The following is a 25443-nucleotide window of genomic DNA, read 5'->3' as shown; positions in this document are numbered from 1 at the left end:
ATTTATCAAGATATGAGTTCAGGCAACTCATTTTTATGTGGAAACAGTTGCAGTGAGTAGGGGATTGGAGATTCTCACAAACTATGTATCTTCATCGTGAAACTGACAGGTGGGCAAGGCATCCCTCTGGTCCCTTCCAGCTGGCTTTAACATCCTGTTATTTTACAATGATGGAGCTTGCCCCTTCCCTGGTGTCCTGAGAAGCCAGGGAAGCTGGGCTATGCTGGGCTGGACCAGGGGTTGCTTGAGCTGGAGCCAAGGGAACCTCAACCTCAATCAGCAACACAACCAACACCAGCTCTCTCTGCTCATGGCTGGAGGTTTTGTTCCTCTCCCTTTACCAAGCACAGAGTTTTCAAGATGTGGGGAGGGGGGCAGTCCCTCTGGGTAGAGGGTGGTCTGATTCTCACCCCCCCCACCACCACCACTCCAATTAGACCCTCTGCAGGGCAAGGCAGGGCAGCCCAACTCTAGGATCCAGTGACCATTTTGTGACACCACAGGGGAGCAGCTGGAACCAGGATGCCTTGGCACCCAACAGACCCTCTAGCTTGCCATGGGGACAGAGAAGCTCCAGGCTGATGGATCCCTCAGCCCTAGGAAAATGTTGGTCTGTGGCCCCCTCACGGTGGACATGCCGATCGGAATACTCTCACAGCTGCCCTGTGCAGCTGGTGCTCAGGTGGGCTCTGATGGTGTGCTAAGACACAACAGGTGGGGCTTGGGCCACCCTCCTTCTTCCTGCAGCCCTTCACACCACCTGCTCTCTCCAGTGATCATGATGAACCCCACTCTGCTCTGGGGGTCAGGACCAGGACTGGGTTTGGGCCTGGTTCATTCTGAAGCCCAGCATCCCCCAAACTGTGATGAGGGGACATGTGAGAAGAGGTGAAGCTACCAGAGTCTGGTTGGAGGGTTGGGGGTGCTATTCATAGTCCTGCCAGGATTCCAGAAACTGCAAAAGGTATATGGTGAGGGGTTCTCAGCTTTCACAAGTCCATAAAAGGCTGAGATGCCCCTGTCCCAGGACTCACTGCCTCCCTCCCTCAAGCCATCCCTCCCCACAAACCACACAGAGGTCCTGCTGCTTGCCGTTTTTATTTTCCTTGTGACAGACAGACAGACAGCTGCACAGGCAGCTAGATGGCAGGGGATGGTCAGGACAACACGGGCAATAGGGATTAGATGGAAGGGGAAACTTCCTAAGTCAATAAATAAATAAATATGAGTGGGAAGAAGGACGAAGGCCATGAAGGGGGTGGCGGGGACATCCTCAGGCCAGCTCAGAGGGCCCCTGACCCAGAGGTGAGTTCCCTGGGACAGGAGGAGAACAAAGGCTCCAGTGACTGCTCACCTCCAGCCTCCAGCCCTGCAGCCTTCTCCTTCTGGCTTGCGGGCAGCTGGCAGGCCCCAGCCCACCTGCATCCCCTCTCCTCTCCCTCCCCTACCTCGCTGCCCTCTCTGGCATCCTGGTTCTGGCTCCCTGGTGCTGTCTCCATGTCCCATCCTTGCTGCAACTGACACCCACTCCCAGCCCACTGCCCTGACACCCTAGGCCCCTCTTCTGCCTCTCCAGCCACTCACACCGTCCTTGGTTCTCTCCCCAGCTACACTGTCCCTCCGGCCCCCCAGGACCTTCGCAGAGTTGCCTCCTCCCCATCTCTCTGCTTCTTTCCCTTTTCACTTCTCTATTCCCTTCTTGTCCTTCTTCCTGCTTCCACTCCCGCCCAGCCTGGCCAAGGGGTCTCCAGCTCTGGCCGGGGGTGGCCCGTGGCCTCTGTCCCCGCAGGTCCGCAAGTCCGTGAGGTAATAGCCCGGCCGGATGTTGCTGCTGGTGGTGTCCAAAGCCCCGGGCCCACCCGGCTCAGCGCGGGCCCTGGAATGTCCCGCGGTGTCCGTGGGAACCCGAGTGGAAGCCCGAGGCCGGGCCGCGGCCGGTGCCACTATGGGCTGCCGGGGTAGGAGCGGAGCAGCACCTTGTGGCGGGTGGCGGCCTCAGCCCGGCGGCGCCGCTGCTCACCCAGGAATTCCTTGAGCCGGTTCGTGGTGAAGGTGAGCGTCTGGCGGCGCAGCTTCATCAGGTAGGCGTCCTGCAGCCACGGGTGGGCCAGGCAGTCCTGCACGGAGGGCCGGCTCCTGCCAGGCCCGGCCGGGACCGTGAGCCCACCCACAGACCCGCACCCCAGTCCTGGACCCACCCCCCAGCGAGTGACCTCGGGCAACTCTGAGGCTCAGTTTCCCCATCTCTGGATTGGGGGCTGCGATTCTGCCTATCTCATGGGGCTGTTGCAGGCAAATGGAGGCTGTCCAACCATGGGGAGTGAGCAGGGGCAGGGTCTTTGGCATGGGTTGGGCTGGGGCAGGTAACGCTGGGGGGCTTGGCAGGTGTGGGGTCTGCTCACCAGGGATGCACTGAGAGGACCTTTCGCAGGAAGAGGGTGGCGCTCTGGGAGGTATTAGGGTACAGCTGGAAGGCATCAAAGCGGCCCCCCACAATCCGAGCCTCCGTTTCCTGGGGCTCTAGCTCATAGAACGGGGAGCGTCCACTGAGCCTGTTGTGGGAGACAGTTCAGGTGACACACTTGGACTGGGGCTCAGTGCCCACCCAGGCCCTGGGGGACATTAGTGTGGAGGTTCTGAGGGCCACAGTACCCAGTGGTGCTGCCCTGTGCCTGGATGTCCAGGGAGGCCTGAGCTGTGTGTGTGTGTGCACGCATGCGTGTGTGTGCGTGTATTAGGGAGGCAGGGGGTGAGGTAGACAGTAGGCGAGTCCTGGAGCCCATGGCATGGGAGGAGAGGGCGGGGCAGGGCCTGGGGGGCACTCACATGATGTAGGTGAGCACACCCGCTCCCCAGATGTCCGTGGCCGAGCCGATGGGATCCCCCTTCACCATCTCAGGAGCTGACAGGAGACAGAGGCCAGGCTGACCCAGCTTCTTGGTGGCAGGGGAGAGGGGAGAGGCGGGGGGAGGCCCCTGGGGTCCAGGGGAACAGAACAACGCCCAGGTCGCCAGACCCTGGTTGCAACCAGGGCACCAGGCCCTGGAAGCCAGCGGACAGGACAGGAGTGGGGGTGGCCCCAGGGAAGATGTGGGGAACGTGAGGGTTCAACTTAGGCACCGAAGAGTGAGAGTCCCCAGAACTCCAGAGGAGCTAAGAACTGGGGTCAGTAGTTCCCTCAGATCAGCCCCGAGGTAGGATGCCCACTGGCAAAGAGTATGGCCAACACCAAGATTCAGAGCCTTTGAAATCAGCCTGCCTGGTTCTAGTCCCAGGCCTGTGCCTTCCTAGCCACAGGACACTGGGCAATTTACTAAATCTCTCTGGCTCCACATCTCCTCATCCATGAAGCATGGCCTGCAGAATAGCTCTAAAGGAGGGAGACAGTGAACGTAAAGCCCTGGGCACTCAGCAGGTGGCTAAATGGTGGCTCTTTCCTTATTTATATAAAATAATAATTGATTCTCCCTGTCTTTCCAGCTTTATCAAATTCTAGTTCTACCACTTATAGTTGTCTGATGTTGGACAACATACTGAACTTTTGGTGCCTCTGTTGCTTCATCTGCAAAAGGGTTTAATATTATGCCAATGTCCAGAGCTATTGTAAAGATCACATTTTTTAAATCCACATGAAGGACTTTGTCCGTTGCTTGGCATGCAGTAAGCACTCAATACATGGCTGAATGAGACCCATCCTAGGCATGTGTAGGGGTGAACTGGGGTAAGCCCTGGCTGCTGCACCCCTGGCAGCACCCCAACCTCCCACCCTGGCTGGCAGCCTGGCCCCTCACCCATGAACTCCAGCGTGCCCGTGCGGTGGCCAAGGGGCCGCAGGGCCTGGGGGTTGTAGGGCTGGGCACTGCCGAAGTCCACGATCTTGAGGGCATTGTCGGGTGCCAAAAGCAGGTTGTCCGGCTTGATGTCCAAGTGCAGCACATGGCGGCCATGGAGGTAGTCCAGGCCTTGCAGCAGCTGCACCACGTAGGTGGCCACGTCGTCCTCCGAGTACCGAAACCTGCCGGGGGGTTGAGGTGGGGAAGCAGGTGGTATCCCAGCCCTGCCCCACAGGTCCTGCCCCCCTGGGATGGCCCAGCTACCTGTCGCTGAGGCCACAGAGGAGTTCCCGGTTGCCGCAGCTCTCAGCGATGAGCACAAGGTAACGTGGGGTGATGTAGGCCTCGTGCAGAGCCATGAGCCGCTCGTGGTGCAGTGTCCGCAGCACTTCGTACTCCTGCAAGACCCGCCGCTTGCCCTCAGCTGCATAGGGCACGATCTTGGCCACAAATGTGCGACCCGTGGCGTTCTCCCGGCAAGCTCGCACTACTCCAAATCGGCCCCTATGTGTTGGGGGGGGGACACCAGAGGCTCAGAGGAGAGGAGGGACACCTCCATTAGGAAAGCCAAAGGGGGAAGCAGGGAACCCCCGGGGTGAGAATGCAGTGCTTTTTTTTAGGGTTCTGGAGGGGAATCCTAGAAACCTGGGTTCAAATCCTAGCTCTGCTACTCACTGGCCCTAAACCTTAGGCAAGTCCCCTGACCTCTCTAACTTCAGCTTTCCCATTTGTCAGTGGGAGAAGGTATTAATGCCGTGACTCCCTTTCGCAGCTGTTGTTGACAGTAAATGAAACCAACCGCTCACCCACTAGAACGGTTACTATTTAAAATAATAATAATAAGTGGCAGAAATGTGAAATGGTGCAGCCTCTGTGGAAAATAGCTTGGAAGTCCCTCAAAAAGTTAAACATAGAATTGCCATATGACCCAGCAATCCCACTTCTTGGTATATACCCAAAAGAATTAAAAGCAGAGACTTGAACAGATATTTGTGCACCCATGTCCATAGCAGCATTATTCACAATAGCCAACAGGTGGAGGCAACTCAAGTGTCCATCAACAGAAGAACGGATAAACAAAATGAGGTCTATCCATAGTAGAACACAATTCTGCTGTAAAAAGGAATGGAGTTCTGATACATGCTACAACCTTGAAGACATCCTGTTGAGTAGAATAAGCCAGACCCAAAGACAGCTATCTAATGATCTCACTTATAATAAATAACTAAAATATGCAAATTCATATTTGCATGGAAAGTAGAGTGCAGGTTGCCAGGGGTGGGGGAGGGGGAAAGGGGAGTTAATGCATAGTGGGTGCAGGATTTTGATTTGGGTTGATGAGAAAGTTTTATTAATGCATGGTGGTGGAGGTAGCACAACACTGTGAATGTGATGAATCCTACTGAATTGAAAGCTTGGGAGTGGGTGAGATGGGAAAGTCTACATTGTATATCTGTTTCCACAATTAAAAAGAGAGAGAAATGAAAGAGACACTGGCAATTAAATGCAGTACACGATCCTGGACTGGATCTTACAATGGAGGAGAAAACACCCAAAAGGACATTACTGAGGCAACTGAAAGAAATGGAATATAGACTTTAAGTTTTATATCAGTGTTAAATTGCTTGAAGTTGATAACTGTTCTAAATGAGGTTATATAAATGAATATCCTTGCTCTTAGGAAATTTACATAGTTAAGTATTCAAGGAGCATGATGTGTGCAACTTACTCTCAAATGTTTAGAAACTAGAAGGATGAATGGATGGATGGATGGATGTATAGATGGACAGTTAGACAGAATGAAATAACAAAGGTGGCAAAATGTTAAAAGTTGGTAAATATGGGATCTGGGAATGTGGTAGGGAACACATTGGGGCTCTGTGTATTGGTTTTTGTGTTATTTTTTTCAACTGTCCTGTAAGTTTGAAACTATTTCAAAATAATACATGAAATAAAAAAACTTGGTGAGAGCAGATGGCTACAGAGCCTGGTACAGGGCCTGGCACAGAGGAAGTTACTCGCTGGTGCTCTAAGGACTCCCCCGTGCCTGGCCAGCACAGTCCGCTTCTCTAGAATCCAAAACAGTCTCCCCAGTGCTTCCTATACTCTACCCCGCCCCACGCCGACCCTCTCCCCTTCCCCACACAGCTTGCCTGGCCTTCTCCTCCAGGAAGGTGTAGGGTTTCTGAGGGGGGCCCTGTCGAAGAAGCGTGGTGCCCTCTGGCCCAGGAGAGCTGGGGGGGCCACCCCCAGGGGAGCCAACCCCCTTCTTGGTTGGGCTGAGGCTCCGCACAGTCACCTTGGTGGGCTCAGGAGGGGGCTCAGGGGCGGGGGGCTCAGGGGCAGGTGGTGCAGACACAAAGGAAGTCACCATATACAGGGGAGTAGGGGAAGATGTTGGCTTAGCCTCGTGAGGGGTGGAGGCTGGGGTCGGGGTCCCAGTGTCAGGGACGGAAGACTTGGGCTCACTTGGGGGGATCTGGGAATTGGGTGGGGTGGGCTCTGCTTGCTGGACAGCCAGCAGGCCCCTGTGCTTTCGGGGGGGTGTCTGGGGTGGTGGACCCGCAGCCTTGAGTGAGGACAAGGCCTGGCTGGGGGTTGCTGGGGGAGATGAGGGTCTGACAGCGGCTGAGTGTGGGGCTGGGGGAGCAGGAGCTGGAGGCGGGGTTGGGGGTGGGGCCAGTGAGGTAGGAGAGTCAGGAGGCGGGGCCCTGGCTGGCCCTGAGGTAACAGGGACATCTTGGAGAGCAGCAGACAGTAGGGCTGAGGGATCTAAATGGAGAGAAGGAAAATCACCATTGTGCCCAGTGCGGGGTGCGGGGGGCAAAAGAGTGGTGCTCCAGAGAAGGGGCGGATCCTGGGCTCAGGGTCGCCTTCTCTTCTCTCAGTCCCCCCAATCCCACTGACCTTGAGTGCCCCTGACGAGGACCTTCTCAGAAGGGTTGCTGAAGGGTCCCTGCCCTGCACGGTTAGCACAGGCCACACGGAACCTCACAGTCGCACCGACTGGCAGGTGGGTCACGTTGTAGTAACAGTCAGGGATGCCCGAGCTCACAGGGTGCCAGGCAGACTCCCCTGCAGGCAGCATGGGGGAGGGGCTGAGGCCACAGAAGGGGTGGCCCCAGCTCCCAGTGCTATCCAAGGAGCCCAGGGCGGGGGCCTCTGCCTTGTGTGGGCACTGGTCTCCCCCTTCCACCTGCCATTGTCCTCTCCCGTCCCACCCAGGCCCCTGGCCCTCACCATCCACCCGTTGCTCCAGTGTGTATGTGCAAGGTGCCCGGCTGTCTCCCGGCTTCCATAGCACCAGCGCTGTGTCCTGGTACGTCTGGGGTATCTCAGGAGGGGCAAGCTTCCCTGGGATGCCTGGCAAGAGCAGGAGAGTCCCAGTGAGCACATAAGCCCCAGCTTGGGGTCCATCGCCCTCCCACCCCCACCCCAAGTCCCTTTCCCAAGCTCACGGGCCACAGCCACGGTACAGGAGCTGGTGATGCTGCCGAGGGCGTTGGTGGCTGAGCACTCATAGAGCCCAGTGTGCCGTTTGCCGACCCGGGGGATGCTCAGCAGCTGCCGTCCATCTTTGCAGGATACAATGACCACTGAGGGCTCTGACCGCAGGGACCGCTTGTCTGGGGGGCAGGGAGGAGCAGGAGAACTTGCAGACTGCAGCAGCACTCATGTTCCTCATGCAGGCTCCACCTCGTGAGTGTCCCCTGAGCCCTGCCCACCCCATCCCTGTAGCCTGCAGCTGCCAGCTCACACCAGCCCCCCTGCCCTGTCTCTGCCTGGCGGAGTGATCTCAGGTGCCCCGAGAGCTTTACCTTTCATCCAGGAGATGTGGGGCGCAGGGCAGGCCGCTGGCAGGCAGAGCAGCGTGGCCGCCTCCCCCTCCAGCAGCACCTGGTCCTTGAGTTTGATGTGGAAGACTGGGGGGAAGTCTGGAATGAGAGCAGGGAGGCCAGTGGTCTGTGGGGGCCCCAGGCCACTCACTGCTGAGTGGGGGGAGGACGCGTGCAGGGCCAGCACTGCTGGCAGGGAGCAGGGGGGATGGCTGCCTCTCCCCAGTGGGATGTGGCATATGGAACCCCACTTTGCACAGAGCATTTCATTTGGGGCCTGCATGGCTTTCCCAGGGCCCTCACTGTGTGTGAGCTCTCTGTTCCTTCCACTGACTATGGGAGATGCTCAGTGCCTGCCTTACATGTCTGTAAACCGCTTAGAGCAGGGCCTGGCACTATGTGAGTGCTCTATGAGCATTTGTGAAATAAAATGAAAACAAATAAATATTGAAAAACGATAATGGTTATACCCACTCCCTGCAATACCCATTCTCTCTGGGGCAAGTGCAAGGAGCGAGAGGAGCCAGTGGCTTGAGCTGACACGGGATTGAACGTGGACTGCCTCCACGATAGGCAGTCTCAAAAGCAGACCTCGGCAGACCTCGGAAGTGCGTCGGCCTCCCTGCCCCTCTTTCCCACCTGGAATCAGGGGGAGAGGGTCCTGGACCTTCTTCAAACCATTGTTGGTAGAATTAAAAGAGGGATGTGAAGTGCTTAGCATGTGTCTGATGGGTAATAAGTGCTTGTAAATGTTAGTCTTTATCGTGATTATTATTATTCATCCCATTTATAGGCCATCTTGTTAATATGCCCAGGAGAGAAGCCAGGCACAGAGCCCCCGAGAAAGGGGCCGCTTCAGCAAAACAGCAGCCGCAGGCACAGCTGGCTGGTGAGTGTGCCCCTGCTGGGGCTGAGGATGGGGCCGGGGTCTCTGCTCCAGCACGGCCAGCCTGTGGCTACCTAGTCCCATGAGGATTTGAGCTCATGCTCCTGGGAATGTCCCTCCAGAAAAATCTGCATCTGGTGCCAGTGCTGGGGATGAGCTGGGCAGGACAGAAATGTCCAGCAGGGGTGGACCATCGGGACAGCAGACTGGCCCCCACTTTCCACTGTGCCCCAGCACCCCCAAAGACAGGTCCCACACTGACACCCCAAAAATATAACCTGGACATAGTTTTATCAATGGTGCCCCTAGACCAAGTGAGAGCACTGGGTAGGGGGGAAAGAGGGAGTTGAAGAAGAAAGGTGAAAGGTGACCCCAGCCCAGCTCTGTCAGATACCACCCCCAGTCCCCACACCTTCCACCCCCCACACCTTCCACCCCCATTTCCCCAGGACCAGATCTACTTGGTAAAGTGGAACAGCTTTCCTCCTTCAGGGAGCCAGGAGAGGATGAGGTAAGGGGACACGCCTTGGCGGGAAATCAGCTGCACAAGCAAAATGGGGAGGGAGGGGGCCCCAGGTGGGAAGGGATCAGCTGTCCCCAGGCCTCTAGCCTGGCTTCTCTCTCTTTCCCCCTCCTTCTCTCACCCCTCCCTCTCCAGCTGGCCTCCCCTCCTCCTCTTCCCTCACTCCAGCCCCATGCTTCTCTGCCTCTCGTGAGGCCCCAGTTCCCCTGGCCAAGGCTGGACACTGTCCCTTCAGGCCCAGCCAAGGCTAGGCTAGAACTGTTTGGAGGACTTTAACCAGGAATCTGGAAAGGTTAGAACTGGAGACTTCTAAAGATCCCTCCCACACCTGGCTTGGGGGGCCTGGTCCTTTCCTCTGTGCCAGTCTGGAAAACCTGGCCCCGCAAAGCCCTTGAACAATGAGGTTTTTCAGTTGGGGGACCGGAGTCACTCCAGGTGGACAATGCTTCCTTCCCTGCAGGCCCAGGACACTGGGGCAGAGAAACCAGCCAGGGAAGGCCCCAAGTACCCCCACCCCCCACCGAGAGCCCTGGAAGCTGCTTTTCCACACAGAAGAGCCTTCTGTTTGCAGAGGAGGGGACAGGGAGGGGCAGTTGGGGGTTTCAGGCTGTGGAGAAACTGAGAATTGGAGACACAATCCAGGGTGGGGCCTCTAGCCTGGGGAAGAAAGTGCAGGTCTTTGGGTGCACCCTCAGGCCGACACACATTTAAGGAGGTGTATGAGGGCAGGAGAGCAATATCCTGAGGCCTTCTAGGGTCTCCCACCAGGGAGGAGGCCAGCCACAGAAAGGCCACAGAAGGTCACATGGTTCAACTCTCTGGCTGCTCCACTTACTAGCTCTGCAACTTGGGCAAGCTACCTAGCTTCAGTTTCTGCACCTGTAAAATGGGGTGGGCGATAATCATTCCTAAACAATGTAGGAGGGCTGAAAGGGAGAACACTTGCAAAATGTCTAACACAACACTTGGCATTGCTAAAGAAACAGTAGCTGCTGCTACTGTTTTGACCTGACTCCAGGCCCCTTCACTGCTGCCCAGGCTCTTTGAGGTGGTCCATCTCCCACCCAGCTGTGACCCCTCCCTGACCAGATACTTCTCACCCCCCTCCTGGGGTGGGGTGCATGTGTGTGTGAATGGGGAAAGGGGCAGGGACTGGGAGGTACTCCCTCCACTGGCTGCTATTACCTGACTCACTGCGCACATACTGGTGACCCAAGTCCTCCTGGACGCTGGCAGAGAGGTTTGGCTGTGACAAGCCCTTGTCCTTCCGCAGCCGAGAGAAGCCCCAGCGGAGCCGGCTTCGGCTTTCCCCTGGAGCTGCAAAGGCCCAGGCCGGTGAGCACTTGCCCAGCCAGCACCACAAAGCTGTCCCCTCCCTGCAGCCCTCCAAGAGGAGAAGGCTGAGGAGTAGAAAAAAACAGCTAGCCCCCTGACCTGCTCCCATCCCATCCCAGTCGTGGCCCCTCTGCCTCCCTCCCCTCCAGCAGGCGGCCAGCATGTCTTAAGCCTTTCTGACAGCATGTGCCCGGCCCTCTCCTCCTCCCCAGCCACTTTCCCGCTCTGCACTTGTCATCCCAGCCCTGCAACCCACCCCATCCACATTAGGACTCCACCCCCCACCCTGCCCCTATGCCTCCTCACCCGAGGAGCCCGACGTGGCGCTGGCCTCGGAGCCCAGGGACTCCGCCGAAGGGGTAGTGGCACCGGCCTGGGCGGCCAGCTGGTTGTGCGGGAGACCGAGGCGCCGCAGGCTCTCGCCCTCCGACGTGGCCCTACGCAGCCGTCCGAACAGGGGAGTGCTGCGGCCCGACGCGCCCCCCGAGTCCTCGCTGCTGCCGCTGCGCTGCAACCGGCTCGACAGCCGCTCCAGCGTGGAGCTGAGCCGCCTGCGCACCGCCAGCACCGGGGAGCCCCGCGCCGAGCTGCCGCCCTCCGAGCTCTCCCCGTCCCCGCCACGGGCCTCCCAGGCTGGGTGGCGCTGAGCTGGGGGGGTCCGCCGCAGCCGTTGCGATAACGACAGCGAGAGGCGGCGGACGAAGCCCGGCTCCCCGGCCGCCCTGAGGTCCTGCACCGAGCGGGAGCGCTCCGGCCGTCGCACCACCTCCAGCGGGGTCCCCGCCGGGCTGGGCCGGTATATGCCGTCCTCCTCCTCGGCCCCGCGGAAGGGGCCGCGCTCCTCCGAGCGCGAGCGGCTCAGCATCCGCAGCCCCCGCGACAGGGGCGACTCGCGGCTGCGCTTGAACTTGGCCTCGAACACCGCTTCCGACTCCAGGTTCTCGATGCTGCTGCTGAGACTGCTGCCTGGCCTGGGGGGCACCGTGGGGACCCGGGCTTTCTCGGTCAGGGCCGGGGGACCCCCGGCTGAAGGCGCGCACTTCTCGGGGGCTCCGGGAGGGGGCGAGGCCACCCTGGCGAACACAGCCGCGTGGGGCTTGGGCTCTGGCGGAGGGGCCGCGGGGCCCTGCAGGACACCCTGGGCGTGGCCCGGCATATGGAGCGACTGAATGATTTGGGCATAGGGCGTGAGGGGTGGCGCGAGGGTCTGCAGGGCCGCGGGGGGCTTTGTAGGCTTGGGGGCGCGGACCGGCTCCGGCATGGGCTCTGGGGCCTTCTCTAGGGCTGGCTGCGATGCCGAGGGCTGCAGGGAGTCACTGGGCATTGTGGCAGGACGTTGCACAGACTTGGGGACACTGGGCTTGGGGACACTGGACTTGGGGGCGGTGGGCTTTGCAGGGCTGGACGGCTGGGCCTCGCTGAGGGCAGACAGGGAAGGAGACTCCTGCAGCCTGCGGGCCCCGAGCCGTGCCACGGGGATCTCCAGGGGTGCTCCAGCTCGGCGGTGCCGGCCCCGGGGCTCTGCCTCACCCTGTGAGAAGCTGCTGCTCTTCTGCAGGCCCCGAGTCTCAGGCGGGGGCTGGTGGCGGGGCGCTGCCTCGCTGGAGGCGGCCCGCGCCAGTCGGGGGTCCCGCGCCCGGCCCCCCAGGCTCTCCAGCAGGGGGCCCCTGAGGCCGCTGACTTTGCCATCCTCGGGGCCTCCCCGCAGCAGCCGCTGGCGCAGCGCCTGCAGCCTCTGGGCGTACTCACCCTCACCCAGGCCTCCCCGGGCCAGACGGGTGGCGCCCGGGCTGGGGCTCCTGCGCTGCGGCAGCTCCACAGACGCGGCCTTGTACAGTCCCCGGCCCGGCTCCCGCGACACGGCCCGGGGCAGGGCGCTCTCAGCCGAGCTGCCCCTCCGGAGCTCACCCCGCCGGGGGCTGGGGGGCTCCTGGCCTGGGGAGGGGAGGGCCTGAGGGCTGGGGGCCTCCTGGGCCTGAGAGAGAGCGCTTCCCTGCTTCTGCCAGTCCATGAGAGTGGTAGCCCCAGCCTCAGGGGTCCCTAGGACCTCATCCTCAGTGGGAATGTCGGTGAGGGACACTCGGGAGCCTGAGAACTCGGGCTGCAGGGGACGGGGCACCGAGGGCAGCTCCTCCAGCTCTTCCTCTTCAGAGTCCGAGGATGACGACAGCCCCCCGCTGGGGGGTGGGCGCCGGGGCACAGCCACCCATACCCGCTCTGGGGGGGCCCGCAGCAGTTCAGGGATGGGGCGCAGCACCAGGTGGCACTTGTAACTGATCTGGGAGCGCTGGAAACAGAGCACTAGAGTCAGGTTGGCAGGTGTCCAGGGCAGAACTGACCCACCCAGGCCCACCCTAGCTCAGACGTAGTCCTGGGGGAAAGGCCTAAGGCAGGCAGCGGTTTAGGGCACAGGGGGAAGCCAGAAATTCAGAGAACAGAAGCCAGAAGATGGATGAGCAGGAGGCAAGGGCACATGAGAGGAAAAGGGCAGGTTAGAGAGAGACGGCTGGAGAACCAGAAGGTGTAAGGGGCAGAGGCAGCCCCAGCCCAACTCACCTGCCACTTCCGCCGGGAGAGGAAGAGTTTCAGGTGATCAGTGCTCACCTCTGCACCTTTTGCCTCTGTCTGCAAACCCGGGAAAGAGGGCATGAGGGAATGCCTCTGCCAACCAAGACCTCCCGGGTTGGCAATGGGACAAGTCCATGGGAGGAGTCAGTAGGTCATGGGAGGGGACAGTGGGCATAGAGTCTGGGCTCCTGGAGGTCCCCTTCCCTTTGGGTCTGTCCTGACAACTCCACAGCCAAGATGCTCCATGTGTGGACAAATCCCCTGGGGCCCCAGCTCCCCATCTCAGTCTGTCTCCATGTAGGGTCAGAACCCTGGACAGCTGGAGGCTTGGTGGGACAGACAGAAGCTTCCCTCTGCCACCCACCCAGGCCCTCCTTTTGGAACTGCTTTCTGGTTTGCGAGAGACCTAACTCCAAGGACTGACAAGAGTGACCGCACCCTTAAGTTGACTGAGCACAGTGCTCAATGGACAATATATTCAGTCACTCTTTCTGGATTCATTTACTGAGTTCCCCCTCTGTGTCTGGCACTGTGCCCCATGGTGCTGGGGTGAGAAGATGAATAAGTGGGAACCCTGCCCACAGGGAGCTCAAAACCTAGAGGCCAAGTTAGCCAGGCCACTCACCAACCTCAGTGCCATAGGCCCAGTGCAGGCTGGAGGCCCAGGGCTGGTCTCGAGAGCTTGGAGAACCCACTGAGAGCCCCCCAGCAGGATCCCAGTTCAGATAGTGCACCTTGGAGTTTACGACATCCCAACTCTATCACCAGTTTGAGCCTTGATTTCCTTATCAACAAAATGGGAATACAGCACCTGCCTTTGCTGAGCTCCTGGGAGGCCAACAGAGCACAGATATATAAAATGCCCACCGTGGTGATGCATATAGGGGTACTCAACAGAGGGGGCTGCTAATAATGTGCTCTCTCCCTCTGGCTCCTGTTCCACCTACTTTGTGGGACTAGACTCACTTTGAACCAAGGATGTTCTAGGGTCTCCTCTGCAGTAGGCCTCCTGTAAAGAAATGAGGATTAAGAAGGGGCTAGAAGGATTTTGATTCATTCACTCATTCAATAAATGTTGAGAAAATGGGGCCTCTAAGGAGTTGGGGGATTGAACATGTCAGGGCAGAGGAGGAGGGCAGAGGGAGGGGGACACTGTGGTGAGGGGGCTCCTGGTACTCACTGCTGGTCCCGCACCAGCACTTTAATGAGGAAGCCCCGGGCCTCCCTGCTTAGGCTTAGGAACGTCATCTCCTCAAAGGCCACGTTGTAGTTTCGGATGTTCATCAGTGTCGTCCGGTCATTTTCCCCAACAAATGGGGAGATTCCCGTCAGACTACAGGGTGGAGAGGGCTGTCATGAGAGGTGGGCAGGGAGGGTGAGGTGGAAAGGCCCAGTGTGGGGACAGGGCTGGGGATGGGTGGAGGCCCAGGGCTGGTGGAGGATAGGCATGGGGAATCTGGGCAGAGGGGAGGCTGGGCAAGAAGCCAAGGCACTCAGCCTCTTGCCTGGCCTGCCCCCACCCCACTGCCTGGATGGGCTGGGAGGTAGCTCTGCCCTTAGATCTGACCAGCCAGATCCCCTGCCCCAGGCCTATGCTTTAAGCCTGTTTTGTCCCTCGTCCAGCCGTGGCCTCTCCATGAGGTGAGGAGTCCGGGGACCAAGGGAATGTGCCGACTCTGAGCTTGAAGTACCCCCTCCCCTTCTAGACCATGTTCTGGACCTTGTCATTACCCATATATGCTTCTATCTGTCTATCATCCCAGGCATGCTGCCAGTATGCCCACCCCAGGTCCCAAGGGTGGCATTTAGGGAGGTGCAGGCTGGTGGACAGAGCTCGTACATGCACACTGGGGTGTCACGGTCACGCACTTGGGGCCCTTGCTGGCAGGAAAGAGTGGGAGGGAGTGGAAGAGAAGGGGTCAGGCAGCAGGGCCCCTTCTTGCACTCCTACCCCAGGGCCCTGCAAATGTTAGGGGTAGAACTGCAAGGAGGCCACTAGGAGATGGGGTCCTGAGTGCAGGGAGGTCCTTACCAGAGGAAGGCAACAACACCCACGGGCCTGTGGGGAAAGGAGAGTGGACAGGTAAGAGAATTGCCCACCTCCCACTGGAAGCGAGCAGCCACTGCCAAGCTGAGGTGTGGGCTCTTTGTGAACCTGCTGTGGCCAGAGGTCCAGACACACCTGCAGGAGTCAAAAGGGGTCTGGGGGGCCATTGGGCTGTGCCTGCCCCACTGGGCAGGTGTGGAGGCTGCAGAGGGGGAGGCCCGCCTTCCTCCCTCCCCCAAGGGCCCAGCACCCAGGGACAGGCAGAGCTGAGGCTCTGAGCAGTTGAATCAGCCCCTGATTGATGGGGCCAGGGAGTCACGTGGGCAGGAGGAGCCCTCATGAGAGATTCCCCCCTGCCGGCTATCGGAGAGGAAGGAATCTGGGCAGAGCACCTAGGGCAGCAACCCTGGCCCACCCCCGTGGCCCGGCTCGCCAGCTTCACCAGATATCCGTGACCCCGGATACAGGAGTCTGGTTGACAATCTCGGGCGCCACGAACTCAGGCGTGCCGTACTGGCAGTACTGGGGCTCTCCCGGAGTCAGCTCCTGGGCATTCCCAAAGTCGCAGATCCGAACCTGCTCTTTGCCGTCTGCACCGTCCCACACCAGCAGGTTCTCGGGCTGCAGGACACAAGGCAGGGCATGGGAGCTGGGTGAAGAGAGGAGGACAGTCCCCCTACCTGGATCCCATGAGGGCTGCCCACTCCCACCCCTCACCCCCCCACCTGTAACTCACCTTGACATCCAGGTGCAGCACATGGCTCTGGTGCAGGTAGCATATTCCCTCTAGCACCTGCCGCATGTAGGCCCGGATCTGTGGAAACAGGGAGCCCAGAGTCCATGGGAGAGGGTGGGGTTTTAAGTTTGATCACCCCCAGAGCTATGGAAAGAGGCCAGGCCATGCCTGGGGAAGGCAGGTAAAGGGCACTGAAACAGATTTAAGATAGCTGAGATCCAGGACCACACTGTACAGCTGTGCAGGTTGGGCACAGCACAATTCTAGGTAGGAACTATTTACATTGTAATAAGTGGAATTATGCAGTGCAGGGCAGGACTGCAATGAGACTGATTAGAGTTGGGGCAGAAGCTCCTTCTGGGAGAAAGGTCTGGGGAACATTTACTTAGGAAGACTGGGAAACAACAGTTAGGGACTCGAGTGGGTCTGCCGAGGTTTACAGAGAACAGTGGAAGTTCCAAATAGATGAGGTTCTAGTCTGACGAGGCAGGGGGAACTCTGCTGCCCGCCTAACAGTGCTCTCCACCACCTCCCCGGCCTCATAAGGGCACAAACGGCATCCCAGGACCCACCCATGGGTTTAAAGAGCTCAGCTGGGGAAAGGCTGATGCCTTACCCGGCCCCTGCCACCCGCTGCCCTCACCTCAGACTCACACACGGTGGGTTTCCTGGCCATTCGCTCCAGCAGCTCCTCTGTGCAGCTACATCCCAGATCAAGGAGAACAGTGACCAGTGCTGGCTGCCTGGCCCACCTCTGGGCAGGGCCTTCCACCCCCAGAGCTCAGGGCCAGTCCCTGCTCAGTTCAGGGTTCTCCTTACCCCTTAAAACACGTGATACCAGGCAGAGACGGTCTTTACCCTCCCTGTCATTGGGGTGCATCGATGGGACAACCTGGCTTGAACTCTTACTTGCTGTGGGATTTCAGGCAAGTCATGAACCTTTCTGAGCCTGGGTTGCCTTGGATGTAAAATGGGGGTAGCATGTCCTCTCCTACCCACCTCACGAGGTACTGATAAGCATTAAATTAGAGCAGAATTTTGCTGACAGTGGATGAAACTCCTTAACTCTATTTAAGAATGACCCAGAAGGTGCACGACAATAATTTGTCATTCTGCTGAGGTTTGGGTTCCAACAGCGCAGACTCGGAGGGGGATGGGCAGGGCGTGATCACCCTGCCAGAGGTGAGATGAGCTGACCACCGAGCACCCTGACCCCAGCGTGCCTTTGCTTTACCGTAGCTCTCATTAAAGGATAAAACCCTTTCCCTATGAAAACAACCTTCAAAATAAAACCAAATATTGATGCTCATGGAGTCACTTAAAATGTTAAGACACACTACTGCATTTTATGACGAAAATCATTTGCCACTCACTAGCCATGTGACTTCCAGCAAGTCACTAAGCTTCTCCATTCCTCAGTTTCCTCATCCGTATAAAATGGGGATAATAAAATTTCACGAGGTAGGTGTACATGAGGATTAAGTGACTTGGTATTTGTAAAACTCTTAGGACACTTCCAAGCACACAGAAGTACTAAAAACTGTTTTTCACAGAAGTCTCCAGACTTATCCCTCACAATCCCCAACGGAGCCACTCTGCAAACTGTAAACCATGTTGCCAATGGCTATGATAAGGATCAGTAATTTCAGTCACGCATTCCCTCCGGTCCCCGCCTGTCCCAGGATACAGCTCGGTGACGATGACCAGTCCCCGGCGCCTCTCAAAGGCCTCGTGGAAGTCGATGATGCAGTCGTGCTGAAGCCGGGCCAGCAGCCGGGCCTCCCGCCGCGCTGATGCCTTTGGCTTGGCCTGGCTGGGGACGAACTTGGCCGCAAACTCCAGGCCAGAGCTGCGCTCCACCACGCGCCGCAGGTAGGAGAAGGCACCCCTGGGTCACCGGGAGGGGGGCCAGCTCAGCTGTTGCTGCAGCCCAGGCTTTCCACCTGCTCCCGGCCCTGAGACCCAGTCTCTCGGGATGATGCGCCCCCAGATACCGTACCGCGCCGTATCCCCTCCAAGGCCCATACCTGCCGATCTCCTGGTGGATGTCATAGAAGTCGCTGAGCCTCCTCCCTCGCTGCTCCTCATCGTCCCCGACCCTCTCTACCTCCATAGCTGTCTGAGCTGAGGAAGAGATGTCCTACTGTTAGGTGAGAGAAGCAAGGAAGGGATGAGGGCAGAGACTGGGACAGTCAGGGACAGACTGAGGCAGCGGAAGAGGGACAGAATGTTGGGGGTCCGAGGTGGGGGGTGCTGGGGGCTGGAGGATGCATGGCCACAGAGTGAAGGACCAGGCAAGTGTTTCCTGGGCAGAGGCTCCAGTCAGACTCCTGGGGGTGAACGCTTTGCCCTTCTCCCCTTGAACCCCAGCTCACCTTCACGAACAGCCAGCTCTGCTTTGCAGGAGACATCGCCTGCCAGGTTCCGGGCGGTACAGGTGTAGACGCCGCCATCCTGGGTCCCCGTGCTGAGCACCACCAGTGAGCACTCATTCTCCTCGTACACGAAGCTCACGTGGCTGCTCTCCGTCAGCAGCACCTCATCCTGTGGAGTCGGGCGTCACCTCCGGCCCCGGCCTGGCCTCACCTCTCCTTGGCACCTGGCTTCACCTGGGTCCAGGCACCTTTCTACCCCGGGCACCACCCTCATCTCCATCCCAGGGACTGGCATCACCTCCACCCTGGGGACTGTACTCCCCCAGGACCCAGAGTCGGCTCCATCCTTATCTCCCACTAATATCCCTGTACCCCCCACTGGAGTCCCCCAGCACCCCTGGGTCCCACTGCCGTCCCCTAATTACTTGTCTGGCAGCAGGTCTTCTTTCCTGCCCAGGCTCCCCTGGTCCTTAGGCCTCCAGGACCCCTCCTTCCCTCACCTCTAGGGAATCCTGCCCCCAGTCTCCTGGCCAGCCCTGTCTAGGACTCAGGCTGCTGCCTCCATCCCCCACTGACCTTGTACCACATGATGTCTGGCACTGGTTTCCCTTCCACCACCACAGCAAAGCGAGCCGTCTCCCCAGCCCCCACTTCCACGTCCTCCATGATGGACTCAAACCGTGGGGCCTCTGGAACACACAGGGCCAGGAGTGGAGGGGTGAGGACGTTGGCATCACAGGGCTGCCTCCTCAGCCCCTCTCCAAATCCCCCCACCCCCTAGCAACTGGCTCAGTCCAACACCAGACTGCCCCTGCCCCGACCAGGGCTCTCAAACCCAGCTCCTTGGGACACCAGATTTCTTTGCCTGGACCAAGAGCTCTGCCTATAAATCCAGACACAATGTTCTCCAAATCTCCAAAAGCGTTAAGTTAGAGAGGGCAGGCTTGCTTTGTTTGGTTTGTCCCTCGGTGTTCGTTTGCCAGCTTTAAAATTACATGTTCACACACAAAAGAAATCTGGATTTCCTGCCTCTCTTGAAAAATCAGGACTTGCAGTCCTGAGCCTGCTTCCCTCACTGCATTAATGGGCAGACACTGGGTGGCTCAATGCTGCCCCCTGTGGGTGACCGCCCCTCTTCACACCCAGCTGCCTCCACCTCACTTTACCTGCGACCCCAAATTAAGTTAATGGATGGGGTTGTCTCCGTCTTAATGTTTTTTCTCTCTGAATCTTACTTAAATGTTTCAGAGGCCTTGCACCATCTGTGAGATGGCAAGATGAACAAATGGGCAATCCTCAAACATTAACCAAACAGTCTAGAAACTGATTCTCAGCCTAGTTCTCCCCCATGAGGCTGATTTTATTCCCCACGCACATCAAGAGATGGTATTATTTCTTGGAAGAGCAGCTTTGAATTCTCATGGTGGAATTAAATACATATTCCAATGTGCTGTGCTCAGGAGCCTGCTGCCCCACTCCTGAGCATGTTTTAGGGTGTCTGCTTCCAAGGGGTGGGAGTGATCAGGGCCTCGGGGAACAGTGGGGAAAGGGGTTGCTGGGTGGGGATGGCATCCTGGGAGTGGGAAAGATGCCACTGTGGGGTAGCTGTGGAGGAAAGGGGCCATTCCACTTGTCCTGCCTTGGGGGTGGGTGGGGTGGGAGGGGGACAGGGATCCAAGCTCCAGCCTCAGCCATTGCTGCAGCCTGGGCTCTCAAGCACCGACTGGCAGGGAGGCAGTCTCCTTCGTGGGGCCAGGGCCTCTCCAGACCCCAGGGCTCCTCCTGTATCTGGGAAAAAAGATGGGCCCTGCAGCTGGAACATCAAAGCAACTGAGCAGGAAGCACTGGGACAAGCCTCACTTAATCATGGGGTTGAAAGGGGCAGGGGGCAGCTGGGCAAGGGGGAAGACATGTAAGAGGGAGACCAGGGCCCAGACGATCTGGGTCCCCCACTTCCCACCAAAGCCCACAGTAGAGCCAGGAGGACTGTCCCCTTCTCTTCCTTATGAACCCTATGGCTGCTTCTCTTCCACTTTAAACAGGCTCCTCTCCCTGCTAGGAATGTGCTCCCCAGTCTGCTGGGGGCATCTAGAAAGGTCAAAGCACTGCAAGGCTTTGACTGAGCGCCAACAGTTTTTTTTGTTTTTTTTTTTTCAAAAAGCACCAGAAACTGGACCTTTACCCGTGATAAGAGTGCCTGTGCTAGCCACGGGGTCACCTTTGCATTGGGTTGGAATTATATCTACTCAGCAGGTAACACTGCTTAATTCATGCTGATCTGAAGTTCTGATTGGCAGTTACATATGTCTAGAGTTAATTAACAAATCGGAAAACAGAACAATTACTCCTTAATGGATGCCGTGGTTGGGAAGACCACATCTTCAAAGTTACGGAAGAGAAAGGTAGGGAGGCTCTGCCCAGCAGGTTTCTTTCTGCAAAAAGGGCAGCCAGGATCCTGAGAGCCAGGAGTCTGGTGACAGATGCCCTCACTTGGACTTTTTTTTGTTTGTTTTCAGTCACCTGGTCTCACCACTATACCTAAGATACCATTTCTTACTGTGTTTACCACAGGAGCTAAGAGCACTCACTAGCTCTGGAGTTAGGCATCTGGGTATAAATCTCAACTCCTAGGATTAGGAGTACTGATTAGGCTATGTGATCTTGGGCCAGTTACTTAGCCCTCTCTGAGCCTCAATTTCCTCACCTATAAAATGGGGATAATACCCGACCCCACCTCCCAGGGTGGAGGTAAATATTAAATGAGGTGATACGTGTAAGGAAGGTGCTCAGCAAAGAGACTGGCACATGCTACCTGCCCAGTGAATATCTTCTTCTTATTGCCCATACTGGCATTTGTATAGCTGCTAGACAGATAAGCCTGGGAGGGAGGATGTGGAATCAGTTCCCCCGCAGGTAGAGGCAGGTGTGTGCCGCTGGGTGTGTAAGGACAGGGCTGTGGGCCTCAGAGGGAGGGAGGGAGAAAGACACACTGTCACCCACCTGCCAGCTCCAGGGTGACGGAGCAGGCCTGTGTGCCGTGGCGGTTGCGGGCCGTGCAGGTGAGGGGCCCCAGGTCCCGGCGGCTTATCCGGCAGATCCGAAGACAGTACTGGCTGTCGTCCGGCTGGCTCAGCTCGTACACACCTGCCCGTGCCTCGAGGAGGGCCCCGCGGCAGCTATGGGACATGTGAGAGGGAGGTCACCCAGGATCCGGCCACGGTCAGAGCTGGGCTGCCCCATGTGGGGAGCAGGGCAGGCCAAGTGGGTCCCCACCTCCTCCAGACGACCTGGGCCTCCACGTGGTTGAAGGTGACGGTGACGCTGGCAGGCTGCCCCTCCACCACATACACCACATCCGGCCTGTCCAGCACAGCGGGGGCCTCCTCCAGTGGGGGGCCTGGGAGGGGAAGAGCTCAGGCTCGGTGCTGGGCTAACTGCCAGGGCCTAGCTGCCCCTGCTCCTCTCACCTTCTTAATCACTATGCCAGTTCCATTATCACAGAAGAGGACCTTGAGGCTCAGAGAGGCTTAGCAATTTGTCTAAGGAACACAGCCAGCAAGGGGCAGAGCTGGAATTGGAACCCCGGCTTGTCTGACTGCAGAGCCTCATCTCTGCCCACTGGGCCATGCCGCTTGCCGGGAGTGAGAAGAAAACACATTGATGGGCCAGGGTTCCTCCCAGCCACCCTGTTCCTACTGTGTCCAGATGGGCCAGCACGCGGGCAGCAGGCACTCGGTCTCCACCCTATGGGACCTCCAGGCTCACCACGCTCCAGCAGCTGCATGGGCTCCGAGGCGGGCGAGGGCTTGCTGCTGTTCTTGGCAGTGGTGCTAAGGACGCGGAAGATGTGCTGGGCCCCCTTCCGCAGCCCCAAGGCCGCCCACCTAGGCTCCCGCAGGCCCGTGGCCAGCGCTGTCCACTGGTCTGAGCCAAGCACCTGGTGCTGCACCGTGTATGTCAGGGAGTCCGGATCTGCTAGGGGGAGGCAGAGGCTGAGAGGGCTGATGACGCGGGGACGCCCCCATCTTCATCCGCCTTTGGTTAGCTTGGGACTCTCTGCCTGCTCTGAGGACCTGCCTCAGTTTCTCCTGTTGCTCCCTGCCTGCCCCCACCTGCCCTTCCCCAGCCACCAGCCTGGCCACACTTAGAGCCATCAAGGTACCATGTGTGGAGTCCAGTTACAGGTGTGGAGAGACTTGACTTTTGTTCCAATGCCTCACTACTTGTGGCAGGGAAACTGAGGCATAGAGCAGGACTAGATCCTGGTCAAGGAGAGGAGAGGGAGTCCCCAGGATAATGATCCAGGTCTCCAGCCCCTCAGGGAGCTGAGAAAGAGCAGGGAATGTGGGGGCACCCAATGTCTCCTCCCCAAACTTGGAGCGAGAGCCTCAGGGAGAGAAGCTGGGACATAGCTACCTCCTGCCGTGCTCCTAACACTCCTTCCACTCTTTGGTCCACTTCTTTCTTGGGGCCTTGCTCTGCCTTTCCTGGTTCCCTTGGTGCCCTTTGCCTGAGCCTGCCCAGTTTAGGTCCCCAGCCACACCTCATGGCCCCGGGCAGCCCTGACCCACCAATGGCCGTGTCCAGACTCCTGGGAGGGTTCCACGTGAGCACAATCATCCTCCCAGTCACAGCCACCACCTGTGGGGCACCATCTGGAGGGCCTGGAACCACATCTGAAAGTCACAGGTTGGGTGTCTGCTGAGTCCTTTAGAACCCAGTGGCTATGCAGGATCACCAAGGCCCTGGGCAGCAGCCTGGGAGCCAGAGCCCAGTCACAAGGGCAGAGGCAAGGCCAGATGGCTCCCAGGAGACCACCGTCCACTGGTGGAGCTAGCGTGGAGCCTGGGTGGTGGTCCCTCCCTCACCCAGCTTCCTGGGGCCACCCCACCTTAGGATGGGTGGTACAGAGGTTCGGCCTGTGGGTGCAGCCGGCCAAGGGAGCGCCCGCCTCACCTGTGACGTAGAGGTGGGCGTAGCAGGCAGCTTTGCCCAGCTTATTGGCGATGACACTCTTGTAGACGCCGGCGTGCTGGGGCCCCACGGCAGGGAACACCAAGCGATGTACATCCCTGTCTGGTGGGGGAGGGACAGGGACACTGGGCCTGAGCTAGAAGGATACTCTGAGGGGTGGGCCCATGCCACCCCAGGCCCGGCCCCTCACCCTCACCCATTGCAGGGAGGAGGTGAGGGGGAAAGGCTGGGGCCATCCAGCAGCAAACCCAGGGCCCAAGCTCTCCAAGATGGGATTCTACATGTACAGTGGCAGACCCAGCCCCTTTTGTGGCCCCCCTTGCCCATCCCTCCAGCACTTCATGCCCAGCAAGTAGCCCCCTCCTCCTATACTGGTTCAGTGTCCCCGTCATCTCCCCAACTCTGGGGGTTCCAACCTCCATGTCAAAGTTCTGACATGGCTCTTTCCTAAGGCTCCTCACTCTCTCCCCTCTTCTCCAGCTCCACTGCCACTGCCCGTCCCATCTGCAGTACAGAGCCCCATGACAGCCCTCTGCCAGCGCAGTCCACACTCGGCCAATGGAAGACTGGAGACTGCTAGAACCTATTAGAGGGTGGCATCCAAAGCCTCCCTTCCAGCCACGTCTCCTGCTATCCTCTACAGTTTGATCCTAATGAACCATCAGGCTCCCTGCTGTCTTTTCTCACAAAATTTCTCCTTTCTGGAATATTCTCCTCTCACCTAAGGCCTCTTTCTCCTTCAAAACACAGTTCAAGTAAGTGCCAGCCCTGGGACACCTCCCCTGCATGTCCCCAGCCCCTCGGCACCCTGTCTCCCTCCCCAGGACCTCAGCCCTCTGGCCTGCATTTTCCCTGGGCACCAGCCCTTGCTGCTTTGGTGGTCCTTCCTCTCTACGTGTACACGTCATGGCTCCTGAACCGGCTTGCAAGCTCTTTAAAGACAAGGCTTGGCTTTATTCAGATCTGCTTGCTCCAGCAGGCCCAGCAACGCAACGCCTTACATGCAGTAAGTGCCAAATACATTCAATCGTAAATTATAATAACAGCCGTCTGCTCTTCAGTTCCAGCTATGTGCCCAGCCTATGGCAGGTACTTGACATACATCGTTTTTCTAATCCTTGCAACAACCCTGCAAAACTATACCCATTTTACCAATGAGGTCAGAAACCTTAACCGAGTTGTCCAAGGTCACATAGCTAAAACACAATGAAGCCACAGCTTGGGCTTGATTCCATCTAATTCCAAAGCTCTATCCCTACACCGTGCTCCCTGAATGACAATAACCAGGCTGCCTCTGCCAGGGACAGGAAAGGAAGGAGGCCTGCGTGGTCCTCCTCCACGTCAGGGCTGTCCCCGAACACCCCTCCCTCCTCTGCAGTTATCTCTGCATGGAACGGTTACCCACAAATTTATCTCTGCTGACACTATTTATAAAGGAAGAGACGCCAAGGGCCACCACTGACCCCAGATACAGAGAGAAGCAGCGACGCCAGCTCAGATCCTGAGAGACACCCACCCAGGGTCTCAGAGCAGATCAGGAGACGGGAAGGCCCGAGGGCTGAGCAAAGACATCCCTGAGGGGGCTGGGGAGAAGGAGGGGAGGCAGGGGGAGGAGAGCGGGACATGGGCAGCGGAAAGCATCCTCATCAGGATGTGGGCGCTGGAGTCATATGGTCCCTGCACCTCTCCAGCCTCAGTTTTCCCATCTGTAAGGGTACCTGCTTCACAGGCCTCTCAGGGTCAGCACTTAATAAAGGCAAGCTTTCATCATGCTGCAGCCATACGAGGAAACACTGTGCAGTCACTGGGGTGGGCGCTGTCTTACGGGGGTGGGTAAGACCCTCTCATGGCAGACTCAGAATCCTTCAAGGACGGCACTGAGATACTCCCATGAGGAAACAGCCCAGGCTAAGAAGACACGGCCCACTTGTCATTTGTTGTCGACCCTGGCCCAAGCAGCATTTCACTGCCAGCCGCTGCCCAGGCAGGCCTTCTCACTGACATTCCCCCAGCACCACTTTACCAACAATGGTGACAACGGTTGGCAGCAACAACAGCAATAAAAATAAGATCTAACATTTATCGAGCACTTGCTACTTGCCAGGCCCTGCCATGAGTGCTTTACACATATCTAATGGTTTAACGCTCATAATGACCCTATTACAGGTGAAGAAATGGAGGCTCAGAGAGGCTGCATTGCTTTCCCGTGTTCTCACTGCTGGTGGGTAGCAGGCCGGACCGCCTTACTGTCCAGTAAGGGCTGACGGGGCCACCAATGTCCAGAGCAGAGACTAGACTCTGCTCTGCTCCTCCCTCAGCACATGGGGACC

The 25443-nt window shown here is 58.2% G+C and overlaps 1 protein-coding gene across 10 annotated transcripts in view; it reads right to left on the bottom strand.

Moving 5' to 3' along the window:
- Positions 1-1089: 1089 nt before the first annotated feature.
- SPEG (striated muscle enriched protein kinase) overlaps positions 1090-25443 on the bottom strand; it is a 48908-nt gene continuing 24554 nt past the window's right edge. For 6 of the 10 annotated variants that reach the window (XM_037849595.1, XM_037849589.1, XM_037849592.1 and 3 more), the window contains 28 exons: positions 23096-23215; positions 22711-22815; positions 21905-22111; positions 21413-21536; positions 21140-21315; positions 18716-18828; positions 18140-18308; positions 17792-17888; positions 17452-17652; positions 16408-16465; positions 15765-15842; positions 15471-15649; positions 15014-15040; positions 14162-14314; positions 13948-13990; positions 12970-13038; positions 10720-12700; positions 10264-10395; positions 7652-7768; positions 7292-7459; positions 7074-7196; positions 6741-6908; positions 5987-6605; positions 4098-4337; positions 3792-4015; positions 2827-2902; positions 2403-2552; positions 1090-2136 (listed from right to left, as the gene is read on the bottom strand). In XM_037849595.1, the coding sequence (XP_037705523.1) occupies positions 1944-2136; positions 2403-2552; positions 2827-2902; positions 3792-4015; positions 4098-4337; positions 5987-6605; positions 6741-6908; positions 7074-7196; positions 7292-7459; positions 7652-7768; positions 10264-10395; positions 10720-12700; positions 12970-13038; positions 13948-13990; positions 14162-14314; positions 15014-15040; positions 15471-15649; positions 15765-15842; positions 16408-16465; positions 17452-17652; positions 17792-17888; positions 18140-18308; positions 18716-18828; positions 21140-21315; positions 21413-21536; positions 21905-22111; positions 22711-22815; positions 23096-23215 (6110 nt within the window). In that variant the 3' untranslated portion in view covers positions 1090-1943. Of the gene's footprint in view, positions 2137-2402; positions 2553-2826; positions 2903-3791; positions 4016-4097; positions 4338-5986; positions 6606-6740; positions 6909-7073; positions 7197-7291; positions 7460-7651; positions 7769-10263; positions 10396-10719; positions 12701-12969; positions 13039-13947; positions 13991-14161; positions 14315-15013; positions 15041-15394; positions 15650-15764; positions 15843-16407; positions 16466-17451; positions 17653-17791; positions 17889-18139; positions 18309-18715; positions 18829-21139; positions 21316-21412; positions 21537-21904; positions 22112-22710; positions 22816-23095; positions 23216-25443 lie in introns of those variants that run through there. The other 4 variants (XM_037849590.1, XM_037849591.1, XR_005218801.1 and 1 more) reach the window with 3 other exon arrangements.

The sequence above is a fragment of the Choloepus didactylus genome, chromosome 9 (genome assembly GCF_015220235.1).
Source record: "Choloepus didactylus isolate mChoDid1 chromosome 9, mChoDid1.pri, whole genome shotgun sequence".
Lineage (NCBI taxonomy): Eukaryota > Metazoa > Chordata > Mammalia > Pilosa > Megalonychidae > Choloepus > Choloepus didactylus.
Note: the sequence above shows the minus strand (reverse complement) of the source record. Positions and strands in the feature narration are given on the sequence as shown.